General features: G+C 57.5%; 1 protein-coding gene and 1 long non-coding RNA gene across 8 annotated transcripts in view; one reads left to right on the top strand and one right to left on the bottom strand.

The window, feature by feature from the left end:
* The first annotated feature begins 6,455 nt into the window (after positions 1-6,455).
* On the top strand, positions 6,456-11,105 carry LOC142861912 (uncharacterized). Its single transcript, XR_012913016.1, has 2 exons — positions 6,456-6,682; positions 10,944-11,105. It is a non-coding gene; the product is annotated as an uncharacterized LOC142861912 (long non-coding RNA).
* DHRS3 (dehydrogenase/reductase 3) overlaps positions 7,732-27,693 on the bottom strand; it is a 40,150-nt gene continuing 20,188 nt past the window's right edge. For 5 of the 7 annotated variants that reach the window (XM_020281667.2, XM_020281670.2, XM_075994128.1 and 2 more), the window contains 5 exons: positions 16,145-16,288; positions 15,582-15,701; positions 15,014-15,252; positions 10,991-11,116; positions 7,732-8,238 (listed from right to left, as the gene is read on the bottom strand). In XM_020281667.2, coding sequence (XP_020137256.2) covers positions 8,154-8,238; positions 10,991-11,116; positions 15,014-15,252; positions 15,582-15,701; positions 16,145-16,288 — 714 coding nt within the window. In that variant the 3' untranslated portion in view covers positions 7,732-8,153. Of the gene's footprint in view, positions 8,239-10,990; positions 11,117-15,013; positions 15,253-15,581; positions 15,702-16,144; positions 16,289-16,544; positions 16,567-27,693 lie in introns of those variants that run through there. The other 2 variants (XR_012913015.1, XM_020281671.2) reach the window with 2 other exon arrangements.

Consider the following 27,693-nt stretch of genomic DNA (forward strand, 5'->3'; position numbering starts at 1 on the left):
GCAGGTAGGGTCATCGCCTCCTGCTGGGGACCGGGACAAAGAGCTGACCAACCCCATGTTCCCTCGGGAAGAGGCTGCTGCACCTGCTCCGGGCCGGGGACTGGAGGCAGCCGGGGGCAAGCCCGGGAGGGCAGTCCCCGGCTGGGGCTGGCGGACTCTGGCCTGGTGTACCACGGTTCCCACAGCAGACACTCCAGAATGCCCCTTCCTCACTCTTGTTAAGTGTCCCTCAAAACACGCGGCAGAGCACTGGGCACATTTTAGGGGCTCCAGGAATCGGCCAGGGGGACAACCTGCCCGTGGGCACTAGTCTCCTGGGGACGGATGGAGTGTGTGTGCGAGTGTGTGTGTCTGACGAGGGTTGGGGCGTTGCAGACGTGGAGAGGACAGGGCTGTCCCCAGCGAGCTCGGGAAGGAGACCCAGGCCTAATGCCTGTCCCAGACAGGCTTCAGAAGCCCACCTGAGGTCGGCCCACCTTGGCCCACCTGTTCCCAGGGAGTGAGCAGTTGGGTGGGGCGTGTTGGAATCTGGTGGCAACATTGCCGTGGATTGGCCAGGACGACGCCAGGTCTCGGGCCAGATAAAGACATGGTGAGCAATGGCAGGTATTAGATCTGCACACTGTATGTACTAGGCTTCTTCTTCAAGAAGTCACAAAACCCAGGGATTAAGAACCAGGGTTTTGCAACTAGTCTCTGGGTTCAAATCTCAGCTCTACCAGTTACTAGCTGTGAATAAGCACCAGGGAGATGACTTCACCTCTCTCTACCTCTGTTTCCCATCAAATGTTGGGAAATTTTAATTATTAAATGCATATAACTTAGGGTCTGTCACTTACCAAACACACAACGATTTATTACTTTTGTTATAACATAATAATATATGATATATTTATTTGTTACTTGGTATTAATATGATGCACACATGCATGAATTGATGACGTGCATTGCTCCCTCAATTTTCAGAAGCATCTCCATAGGGACAGGGTTATTTGTCCCATTCCATAGGTGTGGAACAGAGGCTCGGAGAGGTTAAGTTAAGGTTAAGGTCAAGTTCAAGTTCCCACAGAGCCAGGATTCAGACCCTCAGCTGGATAAGGCTGGCTCCAAACTCCAGTCCCTTTTCTTTCCCACGTGCTCCATGGCGCTGTGGCCCTGGTGGACATGTAGCCTCATGTCACACTCCACAAGCCAGAGCTGCACAAGTTCGCGTGCCCGTGGCCAGGCCCCGGCTGGGGCTCTGCCCGAGGTCCCCATGTGACCTTTCCAAGCGGGATCCAGTTACATCACAGCAGCAGCTCAAAGGAACAAACACAGCTTGTGTCCTCCTCCAAGTGCTTATTTATTTCCTTTGTCCCAAGAACATTGAAAAATGAAAGGAATGATAAGGATTTGGGGGGAAGGCAGCCCGGAAAGTTCCGCAGTGCTGGTGTGACCCGCCAAGAGGGCGGCATGAGGCGGTTTTCAAACCGAGTCCAAAGAAAGAAACTCAAGTGGTGACATGGGAGGCCCAAGAAGTTTCCCGGCTCCCCATGGGGAACTCAGGGCCCAGCCAGGGGCAGCGGTCACCTCCTGGTTCTGCTGCTGTCTCTCTGTGCTCAGGCCGTGAAGGCTCCCCGGGGCCAGTGATGCCCTCCCGCCCCCGGGCTGTTAGGAAGAGGTGAGAAACCAGGGGTTCTCCACAGGGGGCAAGTTAGCTCCTTAGGGGACATTCAACAATGTCTGGAGACATTTTTGGTTGTCACAGTGGGAGGAGAGGGTGCTCCTGGCATAAGTGAGAAACTTCCAGCATGCAGGTCAGTCCAGCACAGAGAATGATCCCGTCCAAACGGCAGCAGGGCCACGGTGGAGGATATGTCATGTTGATCGCTTAATAACCCCTGTTGGGGCCGGGTGCGGTGGCTCACGCCTGTAATCCTAGCTCTCTGGGAGGCCAAGGCGGGAGGATCATTTGAACTCAGGAGTTCAAGACCAGCCTGAGCAAGAGCAAGACCCCCATCTCTACTAAAAATAGAAAGAAATTAGCTGGACAACTAAAAATACAGAAAAAATCAGCCGGGCATGGTGGCGCATGCCTGTAGTCCCAGCTACTTGGGAGGCTGAGGCAGGAGGATCCCTTGAGCCCAGGAGTTTGAGGTTGCTGTGAGCTAGACTGATGCCATGGCACTCTAGGACAAGGAATGGAATGAGACTCTGTCTCAAAAAAATTAAAAGTAAAATTAACAAATAAAAATAACACCTGTAGGGTTTTGCTATTCAGGGGCCCGTCTGGACGCACAGGGGAAGGTGGCCGAGGGAACGGGCTGCCCTGGGAAGAAGGCACAGCACGCGCGGTGGCCGCCTCCGACAAGCTTCTGTTCCGCGTCACTGGCGGCAAATGGTGACCGCGTGTTCAGTGGGTGCGGGGCCTCTCCCAGGTGCTGAGCAACAGTGGCCACCCCGTCCTCCCGCAGTGTCCGGTCCGGAGGGGGAGAGAGAGGACAGACTGAATCGACTAGTACACAGCAACAGCCCAGAGCGTCCGTCGGGAATGACCAACGCGTAGACAGAGCGACAGATTCCGGCGGATGCCACGATGGAGTCTGCTCGGCAGCAACGAGGGCGGGCGCTGGCACTGCGGTGAGCCCGGAAGACGCCAGGCTCCGAGAGAAGCCAGTCACTGAAGGCCACGTGCTGCACCACCCCACTCGCATGAAATGTCCGGAACAGGCAAATCCTCGGGGACAGACAGCAGACGAGTGGCTGAGGGGGGCGGGGGGAAGGGAGGGAGACTGCTAACGGGTACGGGGTTTCTTTCTGAGTGATGAAAACGTCCTCGGATTGGTCGTGGCGACGGCTGCACAGCTCTGTGACTATGCGAAACGCCGCTGGATCGCACATTGCCATGGGCGAGTTGTGGGGTGTGTGAATGATCAACACATCTCAATAAAGCTGTTGTATGAAATCATGATAGTGGGCGGTGGTGAGATGGTTGGTGAGCAAATAAGCGAAAGGCTGAGACGGAGCAGCCCAGCGCCGGGGGCAGCCGGGACGCCACGCCTGAGGCGGGGCGGTGGGCTGGGAGGGGAGCCGGACACGGGGTCCCAGGCGGAGGGGCCGGGCTGGTGTGCAAAGAGCTCAGGGGCTCCGGCGAGAGCTCAGTGTCCCCTCAGAAGGGAGAGGCAGCCTGCGCCGTGCAGCGTGAGCCGCCGAGGGCTGGAGAGGTGGCCGGGGCCGGATCACCCAGGTGGGACCCTCTGGCCTTAGTGGCCACTGTGCTCAGTACCCTGCAGAAATATCCCCTCCCAGCCACGCAACGCCTGGACGGGTAGGCCAACCTCGATGGAAAGGGCAGACGTGTGCACAGCGCTTTTTTCTTACTCCTCTCATGAGTGATCCTGTCCCCGGGGGTGGGACGGGCAGGGGTGGGGTGCCGAGGGGCTCCTAGAATTCAACCCAGAGACGTCGGCGACCCCTCGGGTCACAAGGCTGGGGACCGCTGGCAAGCCTCCTGGGTCAGGCCGGGCCCCTGCACTCCGCGGCCAGCTGGTTTGAGACGGTGGCTGTCTGAGGGCCCTGCCTGCGGGGACTGCGCCCACGCCAGGGGGCTGCGTTCCGGAGCGGCTTCCCAGCAGGGCAGTGGCGGCGCTGCCACTCCTGGCAGTTCCCTCTGGGGACTTCTGCGTTTATTTCTGTCCTGGGCCATGGAGACATTTGGGCGCCAAGGGGCTGCCCGGAGCCAGCAACGGTGGGAGGTGCCAGAGAAATGTCCTGCCAACGTCCCACCTGGCTGCACGGGAGGACAGCAGCCTGTGGCCCCTCCTGTCCTTCCCCCACCACGTTGGGGTCTTCAGAGCTGCAGTGCCACCCCACCCCAACCACCAGGGAGCCAGCCAGGTGTTGCAGGACGCTGCCACCGCAGGCTGGGCCACGGCGGTGACCCCGGGTGTTCCGAGGGGCAGTCGGGCCCCAGCTGGGAGCGGTGGGAGCCGCCGCATCACACCTGCCCTCACACGTGCGCACGGCCTTCTTGGGTACCGCTCCCACCGGACATGCACCCCGGCCCCTGGAGGCAGGGGGGCACGAACGTCACCTCTGCTCTGCAGGAAGGTTGATGTCACAAGAGGAGGTGGCAGAGCCAGGATTTGAACCTAGGCCAGTGGGACTCCAGGGTCTGGATCCAACTTCAAATCCTGGGGCCTCTCCCCTACCCCGGCCTCAGGGTGGGCCTGGGAGCACCTGGCACCCTGGGGTGGGCACCTGAGCACGGGCTGCCGGTGCTGGGAGAGGTGGGGCGGGGGCTGGGCCCTGCGCAGCTGGGGGACAGTGGCCCCCAGGCCCAGGCTGTGCCGACTCTGGTCCACGGTGGGCAGCCCTCAGTTCATGAAGAGTCATGTGGATGAATGTCTGTAAACCGAGTCACAGTGTGACAGCCCCTGTCCAAGGAAAATGAGCATGACCGAGGTGGCCGAGAGCTGCTCCAGACCTTTCTTCTGGGTCCAGGGACGTGTGTCACCTCCTGGCTTTGCCTAGAGTGAGGGTGCCTGTGCATAGAAGCCATCTTCGCAAACACGGACCTCTGGGCTCTAATCAGTGATCCATGCCCTTTGGAAGGACCCTCTGGAATATGGGGGAAAACCCTCAGAGAAGTCCTGGATGTGGCGTGGGGGGGGAGGGGCGTCTCTTCTCTCCTGAGATGGCCCTGTGTCCACCCACACCTGTCCTCTTCCTTCTGTGCTCGCCAGCACGGGGGCGGCTGGGTGGCTTTGTGAACTGGCTCCTTTTGTGGCCCCCATCAAAATGGGACATCCCCGGGACAAGGGCTGTGTCCCCATCACACAGGGCTCATAGGGCCGAGCTGCGTGGTCAGCCCAGGAAGTTTTGGTCACCCTGCTCCTTCCTAAACATCAGTTTGGCCCGAGAAGAAGAGAGTCTATTTCTCAAAGCATTCTGGCCCCCCGGGAGCAGAGTGGTGGCCACAAGACTCACTTCCTGACCACTCGCCAGGTCTGAACAGTGCCAGGACGGGGCTTGGGGCTGGTGCCTCCCTGGGCTCGGTGCCCAGCCCCAGCCTGCTTCTCTCTGGGGACGGGGAGGAACCCTAAGCATGGCAACTGGGTCATTTCCCAGGACCCAAGTCGTCTTCGCAGGGCTGGCACACCTTGTCCTGCCCCTCAGGGGCTTGGCACTTGTCGCTGTCCTTCGCACGGCCAAGCTGAGGGACGGAATTAGCTCCCCACTGCCATTCTCCAGGCTCTCCAAGCAGCCAAACCATCTGGGAGAGGGACCAGAATGGGGCCTCCTGGGAATGTGCCCAAGGCTTTTTCTTCTGGTCCCTCTGGGAAAAGATCCAGAAAAAGACTGAAAGCTTCCTGGCTGGCAGGAGGGGGTGGGGTGGGACCAGGCCTGGCCCTGCCACCAGGAGAAGCCGCTGGGGCTCTGGGAAGCCCGTGCTCCCACTCAGCCAGGACAGTGGTGGCCTCTCGCTGGGCTCCGCCCACTCCCAGCGACCAGGCAGACCTCAGGGGTCCGTGCTGCAGTCCGGCCCGCAGGCCAAGTGCAATTTCATGGAGGCCTCAGGAGTCAAACCCTCTCCAAACGGGTGGCCTGGAGCTAGCCCTTGAGCACTAAGATCTGTCTGCTGCTCCAGCATGGGCAGAAAAATCGGGGTTCGGTAGGTGAGACCCACACCTCATCCTCCTCCGACCCCTGCCCACTGAGATGTGCCCACCCCCAGTCTAGCTCCTGGGAGAGCCAGGGACAGACACCTGCCCTGCGGACCCCGCCCCATGCTCTCCAGCATGCCAAGGCAGGGACAGTGGGTGCGGACATTTCAGGAAGACCCCTTAGCAAACCACCAAGACACTTCGGCAATGCATGTTCCCAAGGACCAAAAGGAAGGTGAAGGATGGGTCGCAGCTTGGTGCTGCGTCACTTGCTGTTTGGTGCTGCAGTGAGCAAGGGAACTTGTAGGCCAGGGGGAGCTGGGTTCAAATTCTGGCTCTAGTGCTCACAAGCCCTCAAACCCAGGCAAGGGCTGCCCTGCTCTGAGCCCGTTTTCTCGCTCACGACATGGGTGCCATAACACTGCCTCCCAAAAGGCCAGGAAGAGGTGAGCGCTGACAGGTGCCTCTGTAGGGCTCTGCTCAGCACCTGCTGTATACATCCTCGGGCTTGCGGCTGGAAGCTGCCAGCTTCCCTCCATCCTCTGCCTAAATTTCCATTTTCCTCATGACATCTTCCACGGAGTGGCAGATCGTATTATGGTTTAAAACTACTGACTGCTTCTCCATGGGGCATTGTACTTCCTGCTGCATCTGTGGCAGGTTTGACCACATGACCTGCTCTGGCCAATGACATGTGAGCAGAAGTGACACGCGTTGTTTCCAGGCAGAAAGTCTGAGAGCGGCGTGTGGTTCAGCAGGTGTGTCCGCCTCTGCCACGAGAGACCCTCCAGGATGGCGGCCGCCCGGCTGCCCTGAGTGTCAGAGCAAGATGACACGGGGCAGAGCTGTGGCTGCCTGGAAGGACAGGCAGCAATAGTAAGACAGAGACCTTCATGGTTGGAAGCCATTGCGATTTGGGGGTGACACCCCGGTCGATACACGTCACGGCTGTTGGAGCCTTTGAAGCGGTCTCTGGAGCTGCAGTTTCCAGGCTTCGGCGGCTTCGAGGTGGCGTGGACAATTAACAGAGCTGAAAGGTGATGTCCTGAGGCTGGTGGCCGCTCTGTCGGTGCGCGGGCAGGAGTGAGTGTGTGGTTGGGCGAAGACCAGACTGACGTCGCCCGAGCTGCGTGCCTAATCCTCCTGTAACGCAGGGCGGCAGGGTTCAGCCTGAGGTGCGTCCGTGGGCGCAGGCTTTACGAGCCTCCCGGGGAAGCTCCTCTCCTGAGTCAGAGGCCTGCGACCTGCCCCTGCACCTCCCGGAACCCCACCCGCTCCCCTCCCCCGCCTGCAGGAGCCGTGTGCATGGCGGCTAGCTAATGCGAGATTGCATTCTCCACCTCTCCCCTGCGCTGCGGCCCGAGGTCAGGTGCGGCAAGCTGGCAGCAGCAGGGACAGCGCACACCAGGGGACCCAAGGGGCATCTCTACCCACGTCTTTTTAGCTGTACATTTCCCTGATTGAGGAAGCCCCTGCCAATCCCACTCCAGACCGGCCCCTTCCCCTGCAATCAAATGGGGCGCCAGGGGTCTGGACGCCCCTCAGCACCGGCCTCACTGGGATGGGCTGGCGCTAAGTGTTTCTGGTGACTCGCGATCCTTTCTCAACCAGGGTTAGTGGCCTTTTGTCTTGCTGGTCGTCCTTTCACTTTCTCCGCAACGCGCCCCTCTCAGCACCGGGTGCATGCTAGGCGGACAGTGGGTGTCTGCAGTAAAGCAGCAAAGACTGCTTCTGCTCTCCCGAGTTGGTGGCCTGGTGGCTGGTGGCGCTGTGGCAGGACAGAGGGCAGCTCTACCTGTGGCCAGCTCTCTGCAGACTAGCTCATGAAGGTCACACCAGGGAAGCAAAGTGGCCCCCCCGGCCCACAGCTGTTGGGAATGGCCTGGCAGAACCGGCAAGGAACAAGGCAAAGGGGGGCCCCTCCCTCTGCCCCCAGCCTGGGCTCCACTTTCCCTTCTGGTCTCTGCCCCCTTCCTAGTCCCAGCAGCTGGGGACCCTGCGCAGACCAATTCTCTCTCAAAGGATGGCGTTCTGTGGTTGGGACTGGCCCCTCCCAACTGCCCGCCAAGGATTTGAACACAGTAACTCACAAAAGCCATGTCTCTTTATTTTTCATTCCTGCCGTTCAACCAGTTTGCGCAAGCTGCAGATGAGTGGGTTTTGGAGGGGGAGGCGGAGCATCTGGGGACAGACCCTCCTGGAAATAGTCTGTGCACACTGCTGAGGCTGGTTAGACTTGAGAAGCGACTGAACAATAAACTCTACAGAATTAGAAATGTACAAAAGTGTCAAGGTGGCTGCTGGCTGGTGTCTCACCTCCCCGTGGGGGTCAGAGTCACACCCATCAGTCCTGTGCAAAGGTCCTGGGGCTGGCCGGGGGGTTGGGCAGCCAGATTCTTCCCTGGGGACAGGAGCCGTCCTGCTCACCTAGCACAAGTGTGCCGACAGACAGGCGCCGTGGCCCCCTCCAGCTCTGTGGCTCCTCGAGCGTGTCTCTGTGTCCCGCCTCTATGTCCGCCCTTTGAAAGTGTTCATGCAGGTGTAGGTTCCTGAGAATTTGTGGATCTCCTCGAGTGCAGCCTGTGGGAGTATGCTGCGGGGTGGGGAAGAAGAAAGGAAGACGGTCAGTAGGGGGTGGGGACCAGGGGCTGGGTCACCGGGGGCCACACAAGACGGCACAATGGAGGCAGAGTCCCTGGAAGTGCGCCTTACCCACCACCAGGCCACACGCCAGCTGACCCTCCGCGGGGAAGGGCTTTCAAGTAAGTGGACAGGTGGCTGCTGACCAGGGGGGGAGGGGAGGTGGGAGACACCTTCAAAGCCACATTCTTGGTGTCTCAGTGCCCCTAGATGTCCCAGACATCAATCAACTGCAACTGCCACTTACTGGACAGAGATTTACCGTGTGCGTCTGAGCAGTCAGGTGCGATCTGGGTGGCACAACCTCCAGGGGACTGTCCCAGCCTCACCCTCAGGCCTCTCCTCGGTGCAACCCAGAGCTCCTGTGCTTCCCCTGCGGGCCCTGGCGTTGTCCTCTGCTGGTCACTTGGCAAGCCCGTGGCTGCCTTTGTGGCCGACATTTCACTTCTGGTTCCCAGCCCCTAGCACAGGTCTGGCACGGGGGTTCAGGGGGAGCCCTCAGTCCGCTTGTTGATTCAGACCAAAGGGCCCTGGCCGACTCTAGTATGAGACGGGAAAGGTTTACTTTCAGCTGGAGCAATCCGGAAGGCTTCCTGGGGGTGGTGGCACTAGAGTTGAGCCTTTAAACATTTCTCTTAGGGAAGCTGAGGTGGGTTGCACTGCAGGGAATATTTCGTTTTTGAAAAGTAGTGGGGGAAGGTGGAAACGTAGGCTGGGGGTTTGCTGTGGAGACCGCTGAGATGTTCTAGACAAACTGACTTTTCTCTAGAACATTCCAAAAGGCTTCTAAGAGGCTCCCCTGAGGTGGGGGATGGAAGCCGGCCTCGGTGAGGACCTGAGCCCCTGCACTCCCAGGGCTCCCTGGGGTGGCAGAGGGGCATGCCGGATGGACAGGCAGGATGGCTGGGGGAGGCCAGCGTGTGGCCTGAACGCCGGGTGCCCCACGCCTGGCCTCTGAAAGGCTCCGAGTCTGGAGGAGAAAGGACGGACGGACGCCGTCGCTGTGCCCACCCGTTCGAGGCTCGCAGAGGGAGGCTGGCTTTCCTGGGAGCCGGTGTCTGACTGACGCCAGGCCCAGCCTGGCACTTGCGTGTTTCCTTCCCTGAAAGCGTCTCCCGGGTCAGAGGGCATGGGTCGGGCGGGGGCCGGGGGTGCAGATGGCTGGAGCCCCCGAGGAGGAGCCCAGGGTCCCTGGTGGCTCCAGGGACGAAGATCTCCCTGCTGTCCTGACAGGACCAAGGAAACCCCGCTTAGGTGGCCCCCTGCGAGAGCCCCTTCAGTGTGGCACGGGGATGGGCAAGTCTGGAAGGTTCTTAGGGAATACGATGCCAGGTGAATTCTGGGGGAGGACTGTCTCGTTTAATGAAGAGGTTTGCCCCGGGGAACCCCGCCTGACGACTGCCATGACGTTTCTGGGAATTCCGAGCCTTTGGCATGGAGGCCCCTGCGCTGCCCATTAGAGTAACTTCCCGAGGCTGCGCTGTGTCGCCGTGCTAGAGCAGTGGTTCTCAAAGTGTGGTCCAGGAACCCTTGGGGGTACCTGAGATCTCTGCAGGGGGCGTGAGGTCAAACTGTTTTTATAATACTAAGATGTTATTTGTGTTTTTCACTCTCTTTGTCTCAGTGTACAGTGAAGTTTTCCAGAGGCTATATGACATGGCATGTAGCACAGCAAATGAAAAGCAGAAGCAGGTATAAGAATCCAGCTGTCAGCTGGGCGCGGTGGCTCATGCCTGTAATCCTAGCACTCTGGGAGGCTGAGGCGGGTGGATTGCTTGAGCTCGGGAGTTTGAGAATAGCCTGAGTAAGAGCAAGACCCCGTCTCTACTGTAAAAAGAAAGAAATTAGCCAAACAACTAAAAAATAGAAAAACAAATTAGCTGGGCACGGTGGCACGTGTCTGTAGTCACAGCTACTCGGGAGGCTGAGGCAGAAGGATCGTTCCAGCCCAGGAGTTGGAGGTTGCTGTGAGCTAGGCTGACACCAGGGCACTCTAGCCCGGGCAACAGAGTGAGACTCTGTCTCAAGCAAAACAACAACAAAAAGAATCCAGTTGTTTTTCATTAAACCAGACAACAAAGAGATTTGTAAAAATGTAAAACAATGCCACTCCTTACTGCATCTATTTTGTTTTAAAAAACATAATTACAAGCAGTCTGGGAGGCTGAGGCAGGAGGAGCGCTCAAGGTCAGAAGTTCGAAACCAGCCTGAGCAAGAGCGAGACCCCCATCTCTACTAACAAAATAGAAAGTAATTAATTGGCCAACTAAAAATATATAGAAAACATTAGCTGGGCATGGTGGCGCATGCTTGTAGTCCCAGCTACTCGGGAGGCTGAGATAGAAGAATTGCTGGAGCCCAGGAGTTTGAGGTTACTGTGAGCTAGGCTGATGCCGAGGCATTCTAGCCCGGGCAACAGAGTGAAACTCTGTCTCAAGAAACAAACAAACAAACAAAATTTACATAATTACAAAAAGTTTTTCTAGTGGTCACTAGAAAAAAGTATATATATATATATATATATATATATATACACACATATATATAAATTACTTGCCATAAAAATATATTTATGCTAAGGCAATGGGTTTGTTATTAATAACAACAAATAAATAAATGTTGTATCAACCTTGAAGGATTCTTCTAATTTTCTTTTAGCAGGTGACGCGGCCAGAGCGATCCTGGCCCAGGGCGGCCCGCCGTACCTTTTCAAGATGACAAGTGCGTGCATGGTCCACGGCAGCAGCAGCAGGGCCTGGTTGAGCTGCACGGCCTCCACCGTCCGCCGGGCCACCGTCTCGGGCTTCAGTGGGGGGAAGAGGTTGGGAAACCTGAAGGCAGGAAGAGACGCAGTGGGTTTCTCCCGGAGAGGCACCTGCTCGTGCCAGACGCCTCTACACGTCTGGGTCACCCTTTGGCCTTTCCTGTTTGGGAGACTCAAGGCCTGTTGGGAACACGACCCCCCAGCCCAGGCTTGTCAGGAGTTCCATGTTCCTCCACCCTCCCTGTGCACGTAGGTCTCCCCTAGAGTGCAGGACTCCCAGCCCCCCACCTGGGACCCTTTCTCCAAGCTCCCCCAGGGGCTCCCGGTGCACTTGGACTCTGTCCCATGCTCTCCATGGCCCTGCGCAACCTGGGCCTGCCATGGCTGCGACCCTGCCTTCCTACTCGCTCTGCCAGCAGGACTGGCCAGCCTCTCCGTTCTTGTCACATTATGCTCTGTCCTGTCAGGGTCTTGTGCCAGCTGTCCCATTGGCCTGGCTCTCTCCTACCAGCTCCTGGGAGGCGTCTCAGCCCAGTCCACCCAGAGTGGCCTCTGATCTCGTTCCCTGCTAGTTTCCTTGGACGCATGTCCCCCACCTAGCATGGCCTTGCTTGTTGGTGGCCTCTCTCCCCCGTCAGACTATGAGTTCCACCAGGACAGAGGCCTGGTCGGTCTTGCTCCCTAGCACAGAACCGGCACATAGTAAGTGCTCAATAAACACTTCCTGTTCCCCACGAGAGTCCTGCTCCTCCTGCCTCGAGGCAGGGGCTCCGCTGGAGGTACCTTCGGCCCAGCTTGCTCACTAACTCACCGATTGACTCATCGATTCATTCAAATAGTTATAGAGCACTTTCCATGGGATTTCAAAATGAATGAATGATTGAATAAGCAAATATCAGTGGCTCCTCATGCATATTAGAGGCATCTGACCCCAAACCCATACAATGGTGATGTTCCCTAAGTGCCAGGCCCTTGCACAAAGGATTCTCCCAATTTACAGACAAGGAAACTGAGGGTTCAGTGAATCAGTGGGACACTAGGGATTTAAATCAGGCCAGTGCTCTATCGCCTTCACTCACTGCTTTTCCTGCCCTCCTGGGCCTGTAGGTGCAGGGCTGATGCTGCTGGCTCTGACCCCAATCCTGCAAAGGGCTTGTGATCCGCTCTGGCACCAGGAAGATTAAGGGAGATGAGTCACCTGGCCCCGATGTCATTCCTGAGCAATAGGCAGCCCTTGGGCTCCCAGCGGGGCTTGGCCTCAGAGGGCACACGGATCTCGGGCCCACCCTCACACTGTGCCACCACGCTGGTGATTCTAAGACAGCCCTGCAGTCAGTCTAGAAGGGCCAGCTCTGGGGTTCTGCAGAGAGGAACAGGCAGAGGCAGCTGACCTTGGAATCCTACAAATGTGGCGGACAGTCTAGTCTCCAGCTTCCGCTTGTGGCCTGTCCTATTTCTCGGGGAAGGGGAGACAGGATGGAGAGACCAGGCTCCATGGTCCTGGGGGGCCCTTCCTGGCAAGACCCCATGTAGGGGAACCCCACAGAGGAGGCTTCAAGCACACCTGCAGGGGGGATGTTCTCCTTCTCCATGGTGGGTGGGACGGGAATAACACCCATGGAGGCAGCACAGATCCGTGGAAAGAGCGTGGTTAGCTAGCCAATTTCAAGCTGCGTGGCCTTGGGCAAGTAACTTTGCTTCTTTGAGCCTCAGTTCTGTCATCTGTAAAATGGGGATAGGAGCCACATGCAGCAGCATTTGTAAAGGGTCTGGTGGTGTGGCTGGAACATAGGTGAGGCTCAGTAAACAGTGGTTTACAAACAGCAGCACCCACTGACATGGCCAACCTTGCTGGGAAACCGTCAACTTTGTCCTAAGCATGCCCCGCCCCCCATTTAACCCCAGGAGTCTGCTAAGCATGGCTGTAGGAAGAAGCCAATGCTTTCATTCATTTTGTATCCTTTCAGGAAACGGGAGTTGGTTAAGTGCCGATTATCCTCGTTCTACTCTTCTGGACAAGCCCCGGAGCTCACCTGCACAACCACAGGGAACGAACGTTCACTAGCGCTCACTACGTGCCAGGCACGGCAGGCTGATTCACGAGTGCATCTAGCCCATGGAGTAGGGGGTACTATTAGTCATCCCTTTTTATAGATGAGGAAACTGAGGCACAGAAAAGGTAAGTAACTTGCCTGAGGTCACACAGAGCTGGGATTTGACCACAGGCGGTTTGGCCTCCACTCTGAAGTGGAAAAATGTCTTGGGAAAACCTTGAATATCTCTCTTAAGTGTCGGAGAAGAAACTTAAACTAGGAGGTGAAATAGACACACAGGCTCCATGTCTGGAATGTCCTGCCCACTTCTGTGCTCAGGGCCCCCAATTAAAACTGTGGATTGCCACTGATGCACTTCCATCCAATATGTATTTATTGAGCACCTCCTGTATACTCATAAGAAAAGAAACCAAACCAAGCTGTCATGGGGTAAAAAGCCAACATGGAACATTAATAGACATTAGCCCAGCCCCCTCTAAATTCAGAATTTCTGATAATTTGCACATAAGCCAGGTGGAAATACATGCCTCTGTTACAAACTCTGAAGATATGGTCTGCTTGGAAAATTAATATCATATGCATTTGTGAAAATGTTTATTGTCAGTAAAAATAATGAGAGCAATAGCTCTTTCTTAACCATTTAGTATGTCTCAGCTTGCACTAGATATGTCATATGTATTATTTCTAATTCTCCTGACAATCCTACAAGGAAAATATTATTTCCACTGTTTTACACGTGCAAGGAAAATATTATTTCCACTGTTTTACACGTGACCAAAGTAAAGCTCAGAGAGGTAACAAAACTAGCCCAAAGTTGCACAGCTGAGAGCAGCCGATTCAAACCAGGAAGTTTTGACTTTTGATGACCAAAACCACACTGTCCCCATTAACAATAGCTAAGGCGTGCTGAGTGACCCCAGATGGCACACAGTACGCTGAACTGTGTCATTTTATCCTCATGAGGACCCTTCCCGTCACCTTTATTTTTAGAAGCTGCTGAAACATACAGTTCAGAAGGTGGATGATCATACCCCGGATTGCAAAAAAGCCCAGGGAAAACAGTTTTCGGGTAATTCTTTTCTCATTTATCTGTGATCACATGGCCCTACACCACTGCGCGTCATCACAGCGCAGTTTACTGAGCGCTCCCTGGTAGGGGCACATGTGGTGTTCCAAGCCCGGTCCCGCTGTGGCCTCACCACGAATCTAGACATTCTCGTCACCCCATTTTACAGCTCAACCATGAAGGCCCAAGCAGTGACTAATCGGACCTTACGTCATAAGGCGCATCACAGCCACAGGGGTCACTACCCCAGTGCCTGGCTCCCAAGGGTGAGCTCTAAACCAGCGGACCCCACCCCCTTGATTTAATTGGTCCAGAGGAGGAGTGCCTGGGCCTTATATTTCTTTAAATTGAGCTATAATGTGCATACAATAAAAGGCATAAATCCTAAGCATACAGCTGGATTAACATTCACCTACTTAACCACCGCCCATCTAGATCAAGAAGAGAGGACATTTCTAAAAGCCTAGAAGGTTCCCTCGGGCTCCCCTGGTGGGCACTGGTCTGATGTCCATCACCATAACCCAGTTTTGCCTGTTTTAGAGCTTCCCACAAACGGTGCCCTTCGCTCCCGTCTCTAGCGTGTCCACGCCCTGTTCTCTGCTGGGTCCAGACCCCCTGTGGCCGCCAGCCCTGGCATCCGTACAGGCTCCCCGAGCCGGGAAGCAGGACCCGCACCGCTGTGGGGTCCCACTGCCTTGCAGATGGAAAATCAGGGAGGGGAGCGTCAGGCTCCAGCCAAAGGCAAAGGGCTTCTGGATGATTCCATACCAGGGCTCTCCCTGCGCAGTCGGCTGCTACACTTGCGAGGCTCGGGGAGGCAGGGGGGGAGGCTGGTCCCACTGACCTGACCCTCATGCCCTGGAACATCTCGGTGCTGGTGTGGAAGGGCAGCACCGTGGTGGCGCTGACGCCCGGACAGTCCAGCAGCCCCAGGGTCAGGCTCTCCATGAAGGCGAAGGCCGACGCTTTGGACGTGCAGTAGTCGATGGCGCCCGGGATGGCGGACAGCGCCAGCACGGAGTTGAGGCACACGATGTGGCCGTTCTGCAGCTCCAGCATGCGCGGCAGGAAGGCCTTGGTGGTCTGAGGGTGGACGGGGTGTCAGTGTGGAGTGGCCGCAGCTTCCCACGACCCCTCCTCTACCCCCCTCTCGGGGAGAACGGGCCACCCGGGACACGCACGCTGCTCCAGCACCCCAGCCGTCCCCAGAGGCTCCCCGCTGCGGGACGCTGAGCTCACGTCCCAGAACGCCTGATGCCCCCTGGGGCTGGCCATTCCTCTTATGCGGCCACCGTGTCCTTGGACATCCCCGCTGGCCTGAGTCCAAGCCCTGGCGAGCCTGTCCTTCCGGCCCCACCCGCCCGGGCTCCCCGGCACGCTTGGGGCTGGCTCTGGCCCGGGGCAGCCCTTACCCAGAACTGGCCCAGGGTGTTGATGTGCTGGGACTTGAGGAGGGCGTCGTCGTCGCTGTCCATCAGGCTCTTCCCGTGGACCACGGCGGCGTTGTTCACCAGGATGGTGATGTCGCCCACCTGCAGGTGAGAGGGGGCTGTGGGGGGCCGCGAGGGCAGCCAGCCCCAGGGGCCTGCACCTGCGGACCTGGCCCAACCCCCGCCACCAGCCACGGGGCCTCAAGAAGCCACGTCACGTCTCCGAGCAGCAGTCTTGATTTGTGAGATGGGGACAGTGCCGTACCAGGGCTGTTCTGAGGAGTGGGAATAATTCTCGGCACATAACATACCTGGCACATGGCATATTTATAGTAAGTGAGGCTATCGTTACATAAAAATAGTTAACATCACCACATGCCAGACAGCTAACGGGGTGGGTTTTGCTCTCTCGGAGTTCACGGATATATATGCTCAGTCCACACAGGTGCCTGGAGTCAGGAGAAGGATTTTCCCAGCGGGCGACGGGACACTGGTTGCCCCCCGACCACTGGCAACCTCGGTTGCCCCCCGGCCAGGCTGCTCACCTTCTCCCGGACAGCCTTGGCCGTCTGGTACACCTCCTCCCGGTTGCCCACGTCACAGATGAAGTAGTGGCACTCGGTGCCCATCTGCCGAATCTCCTCTGTCGTCTCCTTCAGGCATTTCTCGGTCCGGCCCCAGAGAACAATCTGGAAGGAGAGAACGACAGCACTGAACGAGGGTCACTAAGCAAGCTGCAGAGGTTCGATGACTGCCGTCAGACATCCAGTATTTAAAATAACTTGTCTCTAAATTACCGGCCTCCCTGACTTCACCCACTGCTAAAGTACATGAAGCAAAATAACAATATAATTTTTTAAAGGGACATGGCCTACTCTTTAGAAAGCCAGTAGTTTCTGGGCCGGGTCATGATCAATTAATGTGCTATGCATGAGTCTTTCTTACACACTCCTCCTGCAGGCCACGTCCTGCCAGCCCAGCTCCTGGCACCCTCCACCGGTAGAAGCAGCAGCAGAGCCGTCCGTGGGCAACATCCAGGGTGCCCCGGGCAGGGACCGGCGCCTTCTCACCAGCCAGCTCTGGAGCCGCCGTTAGAACGCCCTGGGCGGTTCCAGGGAGCAGCCTGGAAGGGTCCGTCCTCAGCGCGGCCAACCACAGGGTAACGGCCAGCCACAGGGTAACGCCAGGTGGGGAGGACATTCCCAGGTGGCCCGGGGGAGAGCCTTGCTTTTGGCAGAATGGCTTTGTGCAGGGCACCGTTGGGGACTCTCTCATGAAGCTGGACCAAGCTAGGTGGACAGGGGATTGATTACGTAACAGGAGTAGTCACCTGTTGTCCCCTTGGAAACGTAGAGCTTGTGGGTTTCTCTCCAAGATTTGGGGGGGGAGGGGGAGGTGAGTGTCCCACTGCCCTCTGGGAGGTGAAGAGGGTGCCCACCTCGCTGCAGTCACTCCCTGGGGGAAGTTCCAAAGGAGCAGTGCTGGCCAGTCTCCCGCAGAGCAGAACCGCAGCCTCAGCCAGCAGGGAATAAGTGCGGGCTCGTTAGGCCAGGAGGTGGCCTTAGCAGGACCAGTAAGGGTTTGCGCAAATTTATGAATGGCCGGCTCATCGAAGGCTCAGAAGAACAACTTGGCTAATTCCCAATCTCGACCTATATACACAGGAGCGCAGCACAGGTCCCTACAGCTCTTTGGTGGGGGCAGAAGGGCCCAGGGTTGGAGGACAGGGAGGCCGAGAGCCGCAACCACGGGTCAGCTCCACCCGCAGCGGGGAGAGGCTGGCGCTGGGCACTGCCTGGGACAAACATGGAGAAAGAAAGAGCTCAGAGGCTTCCTGGGGATTATCCTGGTGGGTTTCTATTTTTGTTTTTTCTTTCTTTTTACAACTATCGGTAAAATTCCCCCTAAAAATAAAACCCAGCATGGAAACCCCAATGGGTGAAACCAATAAAAGGAATGAATGATACATCCAACTCCCTAATATTTTCTTAAAAGCTACTCATGAGATCAAAAAGGCTGCTTTGGGAAGGCAAATATTGCAAACTGGGGTTACAGAGGGCAGCTCCAGACCAGAACCACGCTGATTTCTCCGTTTTGCTTCGTTACATGGTGTAGACAAAAGTCCCACGGATGAGGGGTTGCTAACGGTGACATTTATCAACTGCTAAGCTTGACATCTCAGAACTATCACTTAAGCAGAAAGGCCACAAGATGGGCTTGGCCAGAGGGACACACAATATTCTGGTGGTCCCCAGTGGATTCGATATTTTTAATTAGAGTTTTAAAAACTTTTATTTTGTAAGGCCGGGCGTGGTGGCTCATGCCTGTAATCCTAGCACTCTGGGAGGCCGAGGCAGGAGGGAGTTGGAGACCAGCCTGAGCAAGAGTGAGATCCCCGTCTCTACTATAAATAGAAAGAAATTAATTGGCCAACTAAAAATGTATATAGAAAAAATTAGCCGGGCATGGCGGCACATGCCTGTAGTCCCAGCTACTTGGGAGGCTGAGGCAGGAGGATTGCTTGAGCCCAGGAGTTTGAGGTTGCTGTGAGCTAGGCTGACACCATGGCACTCTAGACTCTGTCTCAAAAAAAAAAAAAAAAAAGTATTTTGTAGAAATAAATAAATAAATAAAAGTGTTCTCTCAGCCCCTAAAGCAGCTCTGGCAAAGCCCAGTTTGAAAACCCCATTAGTCCAACCACTTTATTTATTTTAATTGAAGCCTTGAAACGCAGAAGCGAGGGAGGAGTCTACCAGCCGCTCTCCGCAACCATGAAAGTCCATCAAGGACAAACGGACTGCAATCACACAGGCTGCAAGGGACAGTTTCTTTTCTGTTGAACTGAAAACAGCCTAAGAATTTGTTCCTCCAGGAGAGGCCTGGAGGTGAAGTTTGTGGAGACGGAGGGCAGCATTTGTTCTCTGTGTGTGCATTGCTCCAGGAAGGCAATTTGGCGAAGGCATCCTCCACGCCACTGGACCCCACCCTCACCTTGCAGGCATTGTTGTCCAGGTTTCTTTCTATCCTCCCTTGTCACCCCATCCATCTGCCCACCCATCTACCCTCCCACCCATCCACCTGTCTGTCCAGCTACCTGCCACCCACCCGTCTACCTGTTCATCCATCCACCATCCACCCATCCATTTGCCCATCCTCCACCTACCATCCGTCCATCTATCCATCCGTCTATCTGTTCACCCATCCACCCATCCACTCACCCACCTCTCCTCCCCCCCTCCCTCCCAACCCACTCCATCCATCCATCCAAGTGGTTTCTGAGGGGATAATGCTTAGTCTTCTTTATCCTGCTCTGGTTCCTGCCTAAGCCCACCCCATCTCTGGCTCATGTGGGTAACAGGACCATGGGGCTTGCACCATTCCCTCGGGTCTGGCTGAGCCAGGGAGAGGGGCCTCTGGGGACCCTGAGAATTCCTGGGCAAGTTGGCAGAGAGGGAAAGCTTATAGCTGGGGGCTGGCTGGGAGGCACAGGGTTCAGATGCCTGGGAGGACAAGCTACGACCCCGAGGGGTCTGCAGCAGCGGTCCAGATGGGGTGCCTTCCGCTCTGGGAGCCCCGGGCTTGCTTCTCGGCACGGACAGGTGAGCACGGGGCTCCCTGGACCCAGCTGAATGACATCTTTCTGGCTCCTGAACCCTGGGTAGGGCGAGAAAAGCAGGGGTCTGAAGCTCCCCGTGGTCCAACCAGGAAACCTGCAGTCAGAGGACTGGGGAGACCACACTGTCTGCTGGGTGGGGAGACCCCTGGCGAGGAAGCGGGGCAGGGGCAAGGGTGCCGGGATGAAGGCTGTGCCCCACCGTCTTCCACAGGTGGGGCCCTGGGGCTTGAGGGTGTCCCAGTGGGCTGGGGGTGTGCCCCTCTCCCCCAGAACCATGACAGTTTTGTCTTTCTCCCTCCTCACCCCTGACCCCACCTCTGGGCTGGGAGCCCCCTGCGGCTCCCAGTTCTGTCATGTTCATTTTCACATCCCGGTGCCCAGTGTGGCTCGTCCCCTCTGTGGAGCGGCGGCACAGGCGGGAGGAGGGGCAGCGGGGCCGGGTTTCCTCAGGAGGCAGGGAGCCAGCGCTCGCCATGGGGCAGGGGTTCGTGTCAGACGAAAATGAGGCTCAGGCCGCTGTGTGGGTGCCCTGCCTCGTGTGTCTCTCAGTGCAGGCCTCTGTTTGTGTGTCTCTGTGTGTGTGTCCGTGTATGTCTGTGTGTGTGAGAGTGCGTGTAGCCTTGTGTGCTGCTGTGTCTCCTCAGGTCCCTTGGTGGATGCTCAGGGTCCCCGGGGGGCTGGCTGGGCAACTTCTGTCTTAGGAACCAGCTGTGTCTCCAAGGTGACGGGGTGGCCGGGGGCTGCAGGGATGGGCAGGGTGGGACGGAGCCCCTTTCTGGTAGGTGCTATCGGTGGGGCTGCTCCAGCCACTGTCCCTTCCTGGCCCCTCCTCTTCCTCAGTCCCTTGCCCCGACCACTCTGGGGAACCCGAGTCACTGACCAGGAAACTGGCAGGTATAGCTCGGCAGGCCCGCCCAGGTGGCTCCTGCCAGAGTCACCTGAGGGTGACCCGGACGGCTGGCAGGAGGAGGCCCGCCCAGCGCCAGAAGGAGAGCGAGGAGGCAGGTAGGTGTCTGAGGGTGTGTGGGGCAAGACGCCTTCAGGGGGTGCAGATTTACGAGCCCCGGGAACCCAGGGGCTCGTAAATCCCCATCCCTGCCTCACCCAGAGCCGGCCTGACCCCCTTGGCAGCACCGCACTGAAGGCGAGTAATAATATCCACTTTTCATAGCTCAGGAAACCGTGGCTCGGAGGAGTTAAGTATTAATACCTCGCCCAGCGTCGCTGTCAGAGTGTGGCGGAGGCAGGGTTTGAACCCAGGGCCGGGTCCTCGGCAGAGGCAGCTCTGAACCCCGGGGGCGCAGGGGGGCGGGCTGAGCTTTAAGAACGCTGCTCCAGCCCCAGAGACCTGGCGCCCAGCGCTCACCGCGCCCCGCAGGTCCTTCTCCCCTGGCTCATGCCTCGCCCAGGCGGGGAGCCACAGGATGGGCGCTGTGCCCACGCTGGGATCCCACAGAGACGCAATCAAACGTGGTCCTGCCGCAGGGAGCCGCAGGGAGCCCCTGTTCCAGCAGGAGAGGACAGAAAACAGCCGGCCACAAGTTACAACAGGTGGGATAAAGACCCAACAAGGGCCCGGGTGCGGTGGCTCACGCCTGTAATCCCAGCACTCTAGGAGGCCAAGGTGGGAGGATCGCTTGAGGTCAGGAGTTCGAGATCAGCCTGAGCAAAAGTGAGACTCTGTCTCTACTAAAACTAGAAAGAAAAAAATTAGCCGGGCATGGTGGCGGTGCGTGTTGGCAGTCCTAACTAGTAGGGAGGCTGAGGCAGGAGGACTGCTCGAGCCCCAGAGTTTGAGGTTGCTGTGAGCTAGGCTGATGCCACGGCACTCTAGCCTGGGCAACAGAGCGAGACTCTGTCTTCAAAAAAAAAAAAAAAAAAAAGAACCAGTACTACTATCTGTGACTTTTTAAAATAGAAAGCTGAATAGAAGGTTACCCCCAAATGAGTTCCTCTATAGACCCTGTGTGCAGGTATGCCCCACCCCTGCTTGTCCCCCAGTCCCCCAGAGTGCCCTTCGCACCCGTCCACCGTGAGGTGACTGTCTACTCACATCTCTCTCCCTGCTGTTGAGGGAGGGAGAGCCTCACTGGTTACACAGCACCCTTGGCCGTCTGCCTGCCGTCATTGCCATTTGGAATCTACCTCCTGTCTCTGGAGGGCAGGAACTAAGTCTCACCCACTCTGGGCTCCCTGTGTCCCTGCCTAGCATCTAGCACAGACTGGTTTTTGCTATTTTAAATGCAGAGGCTACCTGTGGACTCCTATTCATTCTGCAAAACCCTGCTTGAATGCCCCCTTAGTTCTGAAGCCCCCCTGGCTGCTCCTTCCATCCTCCCTACGGCAGCAGCAGCAACTACACAACGGCTGGCACCTACTGAGCACTCGCCACGGGCCCGCCACTGTGCTGAATACGTCAAAGTGACTTTTCCTTTAATCCTCACACCCCATGCTCACCCTCCCCGTTTTATAGGTGAGCCTCAGACAGACAGAGTGCCTTGTCCAGGGTCACACAGCCCGTAACCGCAGGGCCGTGTGACTCAGAACTCCCGTTCTTCACTGCTGACACCAGCCCTGGCTCCTTCTGCGCGTGCTGGCCTACCGTGGGCAGCCCCGCCTTTTCCATGACCTCTCGAGGTCCCCCAGGGAATCGCAGTCATCTCGTAACCCGGCACCCAGCACCAGCTGTGCACACAGTAGGAGCCCAACCACCGCTGTCACACAGCACCGGCCCCAGGAGGCTTCCGGAAAACTCTGCTGAGCAGAGAACACTGGGGGACCTCTGCTCTACCCCACCTTCCCTCCCTGGCGCAGCGGGGGCTGCGCGAATGCCTGCACTTGGCCTTCATCCCTGGAGGTCAGCTGCGGAGCACCGTCCCACCAGGACATGAGCTGGGTGGTCTCCGGGTGGGTCCCAGGAGAAGCCTCTCTTTATAATTGGCAGCCCCGGAAAGATCCAAGTCCCCGGGCAGGTCTTTGGCAGCCCAGCTCATGTCCCACAGGCCCCCGTCTGGGAGCTGGGTCGGTGCTGAGTTGGCTTCTCAGAGAGAAAGAAAATACCCATCAGGGACCCCAAACCGCAGCAGGCCAGGCGGTGGAGTGGGAAGGTCACAGTTTGGAGGGTGCACAGCTCTCGGCTCCCAGCTCGCCAGCAAAAATCCGTCCTTGTAGCCGGATAAAATGAGCACACAGAATTGAGTCTGTATTAATACATCCAGAGGTAACGTGGGGTGCAGAATAGAAGGGGATGTGCACGTGCACAGCACAGGTTAACATTTGAGTCTCCCCCTCTTTCGTACCCCTGTCTATCTGCAAAGAGAGAGATCCTATCTCTCGAGTAGAGTGGCCCAGATCACAGGCTCTGGAGCCCGACTGCCAGGGTTCAAGTCTTTGATCTACCACTTAGGAATTACACCAACTTAACGTCTATGAATTCAGGTTTAAAACATCCACTTTGAAGCGTAGTTGGGAGGATTAAGAAAGAGTACAATAAATGGCAGCTGCTATTATTTTTATTATTAGTAGTAGCAACAGTAGCAGTTCAGCAACAGAAATAGACCCTCCTTACTCGTGGAAGACCCCTCTACTTTACAAACCTGGAGCCACTGGGGTGTTGGCTGCTGGGAAGACCTCATATGGGGATCTTTGTCTGTCTCCTCTTAGACCCAGCCTTGCCGGGGGGCAGAGCCACAGAATCTATCATCTCTCAGTCCCCAACCTCAGCGACCAGCAGTCAAACCACCCACCTGCAGAGCGAGCCCTGGTTCATCCACTCGGAGGACTGCTCAGGGAGGAGAAGTTTTCAAGCTGCTGAGAGGTGAGGGGCTTGGCAGACATTGTCCCAGGCCTGTCTCCAACCCAGTCATCCAGAGCGGTTGCACTTTAATTAGGCTCCTATGACAGTCATTTCTAGTGTAACACAAAGACGCTGTTACTATAAAACCAATAAGGTTCGAATGCTACTGTTCTGGGTCTGCAGCCGCCCCCTCCAGCACAACTCTGTCCTGAAGCTTTCTTGCTAGGAATGAGCCCCAGTGGGTTCCCTCTAGCTGTCACCTGCTGTGAGTGCTGGCCTGTCACCAGGGCACACCCCACAAGCCTACCAGTCCTTCCTCTTCCAAAGACAACCCTTCGGTATGGATCCACAGTGGCTGGGCACTGCCTCGAGACGTCCCCTTCCTGGACTTTCATTAGAAAGTCCTTCCACCTTTTCTCCAGGGATGCCTGTTTCCAACCTTCCACACCCTGTTGGAAAATTCTATGGGCATCACAAGATTCTGTGGTTCTGCCCCATTCGAGGCTGTGTCTAAGGGAGGCAAGATGTAGATCCCCACTGGGTCTTCCAGGCAACCATCACCCCAATGGGCTACAGGGATCTTCTACCAGCAAGGGGGGGTCTATTTCTGTTGCTGTGTTAACAGTGGCAATAACAGCTGGCATTTATTCCTGCAGCCTCAGGTCTGTTACAGGTACCCACTGCCGATCCCAGGAGGCCAGAGGGGACAAAAGCCACTGGCTTCTTCTCTGTTAGGGACTTAGGCTAGATCCTCAGGCGTCCTTCCTGTTCCTGCACTGCTGAGCCGCCCAGCGCCAGGCGGGCCTCTCCCACGTGGCCCTGCGGAACAGGCTCTTGCTGGCTTCGGCCCCTGTTTTGGCCTGCCGAGAATGTTTTGGCTACCGCTGGCTCAGCTGCTGGGGAGGATTGTTATGAAGCTCCTCAAATTAGATCAGCCAGTGGTGTCGCCCTCCCACAAGTCCCTGACCGCAACCTGGAGCAGGGCAGAGGCTTCCTCCAGGCGGACGTCCAGCCTGGAACCGGGCCCCCCGGGAGGCACAGGGATTGCCACGAGCTCTGACACGCGTGCGGGGCTCGCTACCTGGCCACGCCGGGCTCAGAACCAGCGCAGCCCGGCATCGCGTGCTCTGACAGCGCTAGGGGGGCGTGCCACGCCCGTTTCAGAGGCAGGAAAACACACATGCGAAGAGGCTATACTACCGACTCCAGGTTGCTCAGCTGGTGAATGGTGGAGCCGGACCCCCAGCCTACGCGGTCTGATCCCCAAACCTGTGCCCTCAGACACTGACTTCACCTGCAGGAGCGAAGGGACCCCCCGAAACAACGCATCCGTGCATTGCACAGATGCCACGGAGCACGTGCCACGTGCAAAGACTGGATGCAGAGGTGCCCTCCTCCCAGGGAGAGAGGGAAAGATGCCACCCTGCCCAGGCGTGGCACACGGTCCTGACGACCAAGTGGTTATGACATGGCCGACAGGGATACTGTGAGGACGCTGGGAGCCTTATGCGGCCCAGGTGGGAAGGCAGGTGAGGACAGGTGCTGCCCTCCTGAGCATGGGTCAGCACGGTGCCCGGGACTGGTGGCTGCGGCGAGGGGTGTGGGGTATGCACGGCGTGTCCTTGGTCTCCACGTGGGCAGGGAGGGACAGTGTCGAGCACGCACCACCACCGCGGCTGGCGACTCTTGGGCTCTCACTGTGCGCTGGGCTCTGCTCTGCGCACCCGGGTTTAGTCCTCACAGCTACTCGGGGGTGGGCAGTGGGCTGATCTGTGGCCAAGTCCTAACCCCTGGTACCTGTGAACGTGACCTTATTTGGAAAAAGGGTCTTTGCAGATGTAATTAAGGATCTTGAGGCGAGATCACCCTGGATCGGGGTGGCCCCTGAATCCCATGACTGCCGTTCCATTTATGAGAGACAGAATAGACACACAGAGAAGACAGCGAGGCCGTGTGAAGACAGGTAGAGCGTGGAGTGACGCGGCCACAAAGCCAAGCAAGGCCAGCAGCCACCAGGGACAGCCAGGAGCCACTAGAAGCGGAAGAGGCCCGGAAGGATCCTCCCCTAGAGCCCTTGGAGGAGGCGGCCCTGCCCACACCTTGATTTTGGACTTGGGCAGAAATCCAGCACTGTGAGGGAATGAAGCTCTGTTGTTCTAAGCCACCTGGCTCGTGGTCATTTGTTGTGGCAGCCCCAGGAAGCAGTCACAGGTGGGTCCTGCTACCCGCATTCAACAGAGGAAACACAGGCCATGTTTTCAGAGGCCCGCCTCTTTTTAACCCCTGAAGCCTCTTCACTGTCCCCCACGAGGGGTTTTCTGCACCTTAAACTCAAGCCACCAACGAACCTTGTCAGTCTGACCTCTGAAATCCAGAAGCTTCTCACCACCTCTCATCTCCTCCACAGCGGCCACAGGTGGCCCTGCCCTGTCGCCCCTTGCCTGGACCTGCTCCTACCCTTGCCCCAGGGCCCTGCCGCAGTCCATTCTCAATGCAGCAGAGATCCTTCTAGAACGTGTCAGACCTCTTCACCCTGCTCATGACTCCCAATGGCTCCCTGCCTCACTGAGTGGAATCTAGTGTTTACTGTGACCACAGGCCCTTCCAGATCTGGCCCCGCCTCTCTGTCCTCTCCTCCTCCCCTGCGAGGGCTTGCTGGTCTTTGTTCCCATGACCACTGGCCCACTTCTGCCCCAGGGCCTTTGCACTAGCTGCTCTCTGTTCTCTTCCCCCCAGTAGTCCTCTTCTCACAGGGCACCTCTCTTCTTACAGGTTCTGCTCAAGTGTCTCATTACCTGAGAGGGCTTCGTGCAAAGTGCCCCAACCCCACAAACGCTAGCTCTCCAGCCCTCTGGCTGCCTTTTGTTTCCCAGATCTCTCCTTTTCCAGTTGCTGAGACGCGCATGGCCCCTGTGGTGGGCACCTCATGTGCCCGAGGACAGACAGCACCCGCCCCCCCACACCCCAACTGCTCCCTGCCAAGACCCAGTGTTCGGCACCGGCTCAAAAACCAAGTGTGTCAACTAGGCCCAGTCTCTGCCTCGTCCCTGGGTGTGACCCTTTGAACCTGTTGGTTCTGGGGCCACTTGGAAAACCCTCCAGGGAGACAGTCGCCAAGGCCGACTCCAAGCGAGGGCAGAACAACTGCTCGTTTCCAGCCAGGAATCCCAGGGCTGATGTTTCTTCCACAAACATTCACAGCCCAGAGACTGGCCGAAGGGCTGCACCTCCCTCCGCCTGCCCCAACCACACTTGGCAAAACACGGGGGTGGAGACACGCAGGCACTGGCTGAAGCCCCACGACCTCTGCCCCAGTTCCCCCAACTGGACCTCCTGGTGGAGAAGGCCAGGTGACCTTGGGCGGAGGTGCCCAGGCGCGGAGGGAGGAGCCAGCGTTGACAGACCACCCTTCAAGCCCTGTGCACACCTTCAGCACGGCCGCCCTGCAAAATGGGATCCTGACGGGCAGGTCTAAGTCACTCGGGGCAGGCTGCACTTCCAGAAGCTTCAAGGCAACACTTGAGCTTGGACTCCAAAGCCAAGCTCTTTTAGTACCCCCATCCCGCCTCATTCATTCATTCATTCACTGAGCATCTATCGGGTCGTGGCTGTATGCCAGGCACTATTGGAGGCCCTGAGATACAGCAGGAAATACATTTATCCCATTTTTGTGGAGTTTGGGGTGCGTGTGTAAATTGGGGTACACTAAACACACCAACACGTGACTATGATGTACAGAGGTGGCAGCACACAGCTCTGTGGGGGGGTGGGCGTGACAATGGGTGGGGGCGGTATTTAGATGGGGCAGGGAAGGCCTCTGGACAAGGTCCCATTTGGGCAGAGACCTGGGGGAAGTGAAGGGAGGAGGGAGTGGTGAGGCGGGGTGTCTGGGGAAGAGCATTCCAGGCAGAGGGAACCGCAAGCGCAAAAGCCCCAGAGTGGGCATGCACCTCCACGGGAAGGAGTGGCAGAGCTGAGTGGGTGACACCAGCCGCGGTGGGGCTTTGCATTCTGTTCCAAGTGAGATGGGAGTAGCTTGGGAGGGTTGTGAGAAGAGCAATGACAGCCTCTGACTTGGATTTTGGAACAAGTTCTGGCTGCTGGAATGGGAGCTTGGGACAGGGGTGGCGGGCGGGGGCCATTTAGGAGCCGCCCGCACACAGAGGCCCCGGATGTGCTAGCGGGAGCGGGCTGGGCGCTGGCTGCGGAGGAAGTGGGGAATCCAAGGGGACCCCAAAGGGTTTGGCCTGGGAAAATGGGAGAACGGGGTTGCAGTGCACAGAGCCCCGGCGCGCCCCTCTCCAGGGAAGGTTGGCTTTGCTAAGTCCCACGTGTGGAGGAAGAGAACCCCAGGTCCCTTCAGCTTCCAGAACACTCGGCGGAAGCAGAGGGCGGGGAGGGGAGGCGCGAGAGGAAAGCGTTCCAGGTGGCACGGGCAGCTGCCCTGGAAGAGGCCGCCGGGCGGGGCCTGCGGGCCGGCGACCCACCTAGCGCGCCGGCGGTGAACGCACAGTTTCCGACGGCAAAGTGGCCGGGCGGCAAAGTGGCCGGGCGTCCCAGCCCTGCCCCGACGGCTAACGAGCTGCAGCCGCGGCCCGGCTCACATGACGGCCGAGGGGGTGGCAGGAGGCTCCGGGAAGTCTTCCTGAGCGTGGGCCCAGGGCGGGCGGAGCGCTGGGGCC

This window comes from Microcebus murinus, chromosome 2, assembly GCF_040939455.1.
Source record: "Microcebus murinus isolate Inina chromosome 2, M.murinus_Inina_mat1.0, whole genome shotgun sequence".
Lineage (NCBI taxonomy): Eukaryota > Metazoa > Chordata > Mammalia > Primates > Cheirogaleidae > Microcebus > Microcebus murinus.